We start from the raw sequence: 7,500 nt of genomic DNA on the forward strand, positions 1-7,500 counted from the left end.
CATGTAACCACGAACAACAGTATATATACAAAATATCACGTCATTGGTTCTAGAATGAATCTCCTCCTCTCGACCAAGACAAAGCAGGTTTAAAAGTTAATTCCGACCTACTAGCACACACACATGACACACAATATAACTGAATTAACTCTTGACCCCTCACCATTATCCATCGCCACTTAGCTGACAGTTCCAGTTAATGGAAAACCTGGGAAAGCCCATACTGCCTTATCTAAACATCCCAGAGCTAAGTTGCGTCGGTTCAACCATAGATTTATGACCTTTTCTGCTTACTTAAAAAAAAACACTTCCAATCCTCTCCAACCTGGCTGGAATGGTATTTATTTAATTTAATTACCCCCTGTTTCAGGCTCCACAATCCCTCACTTATGAATTCATATTGTTAATCAGATATAATAAAACAGAGTATAAGTTTACTTAGTTACAGTTCTATTTGAAATGGGGATATTGTTTAGTCATTTATTCATAAAATTCCTAACACTTACCATCACCTATCGTATCCACTGTCGTGTCTTTGTCTTTTTTTCATCAACTGAAGATGGATAGTTTTTATCAAAGATTCTCTGTAATTAGTTACTACGCGATCAACTGATTAATCACGTAACTAATTAACTAGGAAGTCGGGGCACCAAGGAAAAATACTCAGATTACAAAGTTATCATTTCCTAAAATAACTTTTCAGATATTTTATCTGATCAATTAGTCTTCGAATTAATGAATTATTTACTTTACCTCACGTTAGTCTCATTCCAAACGTCGTAAATTGTTGGTTATCTGCACGAACCCAGTCTTCACTATGAGTCATCCATACATCAATTGTCTTAAATCATTTATTTATTACTAACTAAGTAATTCGCAGAAATGCATAAACAAACAAACAAACAAACAAGGTAAATGTAATGATAGGAGGATGTGCCCTAGTGGGCTAAACTGGCATGGCAGCTTGTTAGACAAAATGGGAGCTGGGGGTCGACTAAGAAGTCACTACAGAGTGATAATTATAACAATTGAAATTATAATCCTTTACACATGAACGCTCACTCATTCGGGAACAATTGCAATCAATATATATATTTACGCTCAGTGTGTCGTCTTGATCGCTGGTGAAAAGTTCATTTCTTTTGTAGAATTGTCCGTCTCTCTCTCTCGGTTGTGGTTAGAGGGGATTGTTCAGAGTGACATTCGTTATAGAATGATTGTTTCGGCGGTTGTCGTTCTTCGCGTTCAATGATGCATGAATTCCTAGCTGCAGACTAGTAATCAATATCAAAGACTTGTTCTTATTCTGTCGGTATCGATAGTCTAAGAGTTTAACCACGTGGTAAGGTTAAAAGATTCAGCAATGGTCTACAACCTTTGTCCTCCTAATGGAGAAAAACATGTTCTACAACCTTTGTCTTCCTAATGGAGAAAAACATGGTCTGCAACCTTTAGCCATCTCGTAATTGAGGTAAGCTCGGTCTGCTGATCGAAAACCCGAGTGGGGGTTTTATTCGGAATGGCAGAAAAGGGCTGTCCCAGGATATCTGACCCTAACTGGGCTCAGGGGCGGTCCAGGATGTCTGACCCTCACTGGGCTCAAGGGCGGTCCTCTGATTTAGTTCAAATCCAATTCCCTTTTTGAGTTTTCCTTCATTAAACAGTCCAAAATCACATTACACAATTATACAAACAGTATCATACTCACTCATTCATCTTATACAACAATTAGATGTAAACCTTATATCTGAGGCTATTATATAAACAGCGTCATGGTAATGTGGCCAGTTCATAGCTGGATTCTTCACCGATCTTTTACACTTTCTCTGGAACATGAAATTTGTTCGTACCTCAAGTTCTGTGAGGTGGAAGGATTTCCTTTGTCCTCTATGAAAATTTACTCTCTATACTGTGTGTCCATGAGGAGATCCTCAGGAATTTACGACCTCTGACCACAGGAGCCTAGTTGAAGGAGGCAAGATGTAATATTCCAACTCAGACACAACTCTACCTCTTCCTCTTTCTAAAAATCTCTAGGGGAAAAGAGTGAAGAAGTGCATCAAAAGCTTCCACTGGTATGTCTGGTAACTTTTTACTGATGCATATCTTACTATCACCTATCCATCAGCTGTATATCCAACTCAGACACACACCCAGTCAACCGGGAACATTCCCAGAACATTAGCTAAGATTCCCTTTAAGTTCTAGTTTTATCTAACAGTAGGATAACATCCCAAAAACATTCAGATAATTTTTTGATTAAATCTAAACAGTTTTTTTAGGTGAAAAATCGTTGGAACATTCACTAAAATGCTGTGCATTTAATCTATAACAGCCACCACATGTTGGTATGTTTAGGGTTTAGGGTTTAGGGTGCAAAAAAACACTCCCCTGATGTACCCAGAACACATTTCACCTGTTCTTTAAAAGGTTCCCAGAATGTTTCATTAGGTTGTGTGAACAGTCGAGTGGAAACACTGTGGGGACATCACAAAATACATATTCCCAAAACACAAAAAACTGTACAATCGTGTGGATGATTCTACAATGTTTTATTTAGGTTGCAAAAAAACATTGACCTGATGTTACTAGAACGTTCCCAGAACACATTTTGTCTGCTCTTTAAAGGTTCCCAGAATGTTTCATTAGGTTGTGGTAACATTGTGGGAACATGACAAGATATTTAAACATTTAAATTGCACAACAATTCCATATCAATCTGATAACTAGAATGTGTAGACTTTCCAAGATACAGTTTATGTCATCCTGTCATTAGTAGTAATGTCTCAGAAAACAACTGATCTGACATCATATTCATTAAGTACCAACGCATATTTTCAACTGGTTGGATTATCGAAATATGGTTCCATTTCCCACCTTTCGATGTTCCCAGACTCTCTATGTTACCGAGGCTTTACACGAGTCAACTCTATAGAGTAGAGAGAGAGAAACGGGGAAAGGTATTTATGGGGGTCATAAACCTCCCCCAACAGGCCAACGTCATGACACAGTGTATATGACCCTCAATTTAAAAAAAAAATTCTAATCAAACATGGTTACAGAATATGTGGAATTAAACCTCCAATCTTAAGAACTTCAGCCAGATAATTAACCCTCAGCTCCACCAGGGGACAGCTGTGACCATGTGGGGTTTCTTCAGTCCAATACGGTTAATAAGGACACAGAACCTGATTGACCATATGTGACTGAATAAAAAACACTAGGCCACAGCTGTCCCCTGGTGGCACAGAGGGTTCATACGTTGGCTAGGGAACCAAACGTTGGCTAGGGAACCAAACTTTGGCTAGGGAACCAAACGTTGGCTAGGGAACCAAACGTTGGCTTGGGAACCAAACTTTGGCTAGGGAACCAAACTTTGGTTTCCGTTCACAAATATGCTGTGAACGTCATAAAAACAGACTTATTTAATTGTTACAGCATTAAGGGACTGTCCTGTGCGACCTAACTTAAACATTGTATCCATGTCATCACAACTGAACATATTTTATGTTTTGGGAACATATCTCTTGTAATGTACCCACACTGTTCCCACAACCTAATGACATGTTCTGGGAAAGGCTGTTCTGTCAACATTCGTGCAACATCAAAGGAATGTTTTGTTCAGTCTGATAAAAACACTTTATGAGTGTCAGCACAACTGGACAGTTATTTTTGTTTGTTTTGGGAACATATCTCTTATGTGCACACAATGACCCACAATCTAATGAAACATTCTGGGAACCTTTAAAGAACAGACAGAATGTGTTCTGGGAACGTTCTTGTAATACCAGGTGAATATTTTATTGCACCCTAGAGGAAACATTGTATAATGATCTGCACGACTGGACAGTTTTTGTGTTATGGGAACATATCTTTTGTGATGTTCCCACAATGTTCTCAACTAGACTGTTCCCACAACCTGGTGAACCATTCTGGGAACGTGTAAAGAACAGATTAAAGGTGTTCTAGGAACATTCTTTCAACATCAGGTGAATGTTTTATACATAATCATCTCTCTCTGATCTCTCTCTCTCTCTCTCTCTCTCTGATCTCTCTTTCTCTCTCTCTCTCTCTCTCTCTCTCTCTCTCTCTCTCTGATCTCTCTCTCTCTGATCTCTCTCTCTCTCTCTCTCTCTCTGATCTCTCTCTCTCTCTCTCTCTCTCTGATCTCTCTCTCTCTGATCTCTCTCTCTCTCTCTCTGATCTCTCTTTCTCTCTCTCTCTCTCTCTCTCTCTCTCTCTCTCTCTCTCTCTCTCTCTCTCTCTCTCTCACACACCCACTTTCTGACTATAAAAACATTATCCGACCAGAGATTAAGGGCCAACAAACCTCCAGAAGTCATCTATCGGAGGAACTGCATTCAATTACAGGCCCGGGAATACTTAGCCTGGCCAATCGGAGCCAATAAAATATTATCTTAGCCAATCACACCCAATAAATATTAGTCTGGCCAATCACAGCCTTATAATCCCATTCAACTGACTGGCAGATTTAGGCCAGGAGGGAGCTAAAATGATTTGTGACACACACACCCCGATTTTCTCTCTCTCTCTCTCTCTCACACACACACACACACACACACACACACACACATACACATACACACACACACAGTGGATTTTTTTTTTACATTGTCTGCGTCAGAGTCCCATACCCACCAGAGGGAGATGCACACCCTGGCCTTAGTTACCTTAGTTACCTTAGTTACCTTAGTTATCTTAGTTACCTTAGTTATCTTAGTTACCTTAGTTATCTTTATTATCTTAGTTACCTTAGTTATCTTTATTATCTTTATTATCTTAGTTACCTTAGTTACCTTAGTTATCTTAGTTACCTTAGTTACCTTAGTTACCTTAGTTATCTTTAGTATCTTAGTTACCTTAGTTATCTTTATTATCTTAGTTACCTTAGTTATCTTTAGTATCTTAGTTACCTTAGTTATCTTTATTATCTTAGTTACCTTAGTTACCTTAGTTACCTTAGTTATCTTAGTTACCTTAGTTACCTTAGTTACCTTAGTTACCTTAGTTATCTTAGTTATCTTAGTTACCTTAGTTACCTTAGTTACCTTAGTTACCTTAGTTATCTTAGTTATCTTTATTATTTTGGTTAGGTCAGGGTGTGACGAGGGTGGTATGTGTGTTTTTGTCTTGTCTGTTTTGTTTTGTATATCTATGGGGTTTTGATATTGTCTAGGTAAATGTAGGTCTATGGTGGCCTGAATTGGTTCCCAATCAGAGACAGCTGTTTGTCGTTGTCTCTGATTGGGGATCCTATTTAGGTTGCCATTTCCATGTTGGTTTGGTGGGTTATTGTGTATGTGTAGTTGCCTGTCAGCACTCGTGTCTTTATAGCGTCACGTTTGTTTAGTGTTCTTCGTGTAAATAAAGAATGTGTTCATATCACGCTGTGCCTCGGTCTCCTCGTTATGACGAATGTGACATGTACAGGACAACCCAGTGGGTACCCACACTTACCACACCCACACACGCTATACCCACACACACACACACCATACCCACACTTACCACACCCACACACACACCATACCCACACCCACACACGCCATACCCACACACACACACACCATACCCACACACACACACCCACACACGCCATACCCACACACACACACACACCATACCCACACACACACACACACCATACCCACACCATACCCATACACACACACCAATCCCCATACTTCCAGGGAAGTTCATTAGTCAGTGATTCGTCTCCAACAGTGTAGCCTAACCCAGCGCTCGCTGCTCGGCCTTCTGGGTACAGACCGAGCGTCCCTCATTTGGGAGTAGGTCACTGCATTGCATTTCCACACTAATTCATTCCATGACGAAGCCCAACGCTGAGACACCCCACTAATGTCTCTGACTGTCTAATTGACTGGGCCTCTTCGCTCTTCACACACCGACTGTCTGTATGTTTAAGACGTCAAATATTCTAACCCAATGGAGATTTCCTCATTAAGCGCATCATTAATTCTATGTAAATGTTCCTGTGGATTCATTAAGTCATTATGACTGAGTGTTGCTGGAGTGAGGGGGAGAGAGAGGGGTGATGAGGAGAGGTGTGAGGGGGAGAGAGAGGGGTGATGGGGAGAGGGGTGAGGGGAGAGAGAGGGGTGATGAGGGGTGATGGGGAGAGAGAGGGGTGATGAGGAGAGGGGGAGAGAGAGGGGAGATGAGGAGAGGGGTGAGGGGGAGAGAGAGGGGTGATGAGGAGAGGTGTAAGGGGGAGAGAGAGGGGTGGTGAGGAGAGGTGTGAGGGGGAGAGAGAGGGGTGATGAGGAGAGGTGTGAGGGGGAGAGAGAGGGGTGATGAGGAGAGGTGTGAGGGGGAGAGAGAGGGGTGATGGGGAGAGAGAGGGGTGATGAGGAGAGGGGGAGAGAGGGGAGATGAGGAGAGGGGTGAGGCGGAGAGAGAGGGGTGATGAGGGGTGATGGGGAGAGAGAGGGGTGATGAGGAGAGGGGTGAGGGGGAGATAGAGGGTGATGAGGGGTGATGGGGAGAGAGAGGGGTGATGAGGAGAGGGGGAGAGAGAGGGGTGATGAGGAGAGGGGGAGAGAGAGGGGAGATGAGGATGAGGGGTGAGGGGAGAGAGGGGTGATGAGGGGTGATGGGGAGAGAGAGGGGTGATGAGGAGAGGGGGAGAGAGAGGGGAGATGAGGAGAGGGGTGAGGGGGAGAGAGAGGGGTGATGGGGAGAGAGAGGTGTGATGAGGGGTGAGGGGGAGAGAGAGGGGTGATGAGGGGTGATGGGGAGAGAGAGGGGAGATGAGGAGAGGGGTGATGGGGAGAGAGGGGGGTGATGAGGAGAGGGGGAGAGAGAGGGGGAGAGAGGGGTGATGAGGAGAGGGGGAGAGAGAGGGGAGATGAGGATGAGGGAGGATGGACTGATCTGCAATACACCTACTGGTCAACACACAGGGGGACTAAACTGACCTGCCAGTGGAGAATTATGCTCCAAATGAGTCCAAGAATCAGTTTATGATTCCCATCAACAATGTCGGCTCCTCCTATATTCACCAGTTCAACCTGCAGAGAAGATACGGGGAGGGAGAGATAGAGGGAGATATACAGGGAGAGAGATATATAGGGAGGGAGATATACAGGGAGATATACAGGGAGAGAGATATACAGGGAGGGAGATATAGAGGGAGATATACAGGGAGGGAGATATACAGGGCGGGAGATATAGAGGGAGATATACAGGGAGAGATAGATGGAGATATACAGGGAGAGAGATATACAGGGAGGGAGATATAGAGGGCGGGAGAGACAGGGAGAGATACAGGGAGGGAGATATAGGGAGGGAGATATACGGGGAGGGAGATATACAGGGAGGGAGATATAGGGAGGGAGATATACAGGGAGGGAGGGAGATACAGGGAGGGAGAGATGGAGGGAGGGAGAGGTATTGGGAGATACAGGGAGGGAGAGATGGAGGGAGGGAGAAATGGAGGGAGATACAGCTAGGGAGAGG

The 7,500-nt window shown here is 43.2% G+C and overlaps 1 protein-coding gene across 1 annotated transcript in view; it reads right to left on the reverse strand.

The window, feature by feature from the left end:
* LOC139373933 (dystrophin-like) overlaps positions 1-7,500 on the reverse strand; it is a 187,960-nt gene that overhangs the window by 84,154 nt on the left and 96,306 nt on the right. The window contains exon 5 of the mRNA XM_071115018.1: positions 6,960-7,052. Within this exon, the coding sequence (XP_070971119.1) occupies positions 6,960-7,052 (93 nt within the window). The remainder of the gene's footprint in view (positions 1-6,959; positions 7,053-7,500) is intronic.

This window comes from Oncorhynchus clarkii, chromosome 18, assembly GCF_045791955.1.
Source record: "Oncorhynchus clarkii lewisi isolate Uvic-CL-2024 chromosome 18, UVic_Ocla_1.0, whole genome shotgun sequence".
Lineage (NCBI taxonomy): Eukaryota > Metazoa > Chordata > Actinopteri > Salmoniformes > Salmonidae > Oncorhynchus > Oncorhynchus clarkii.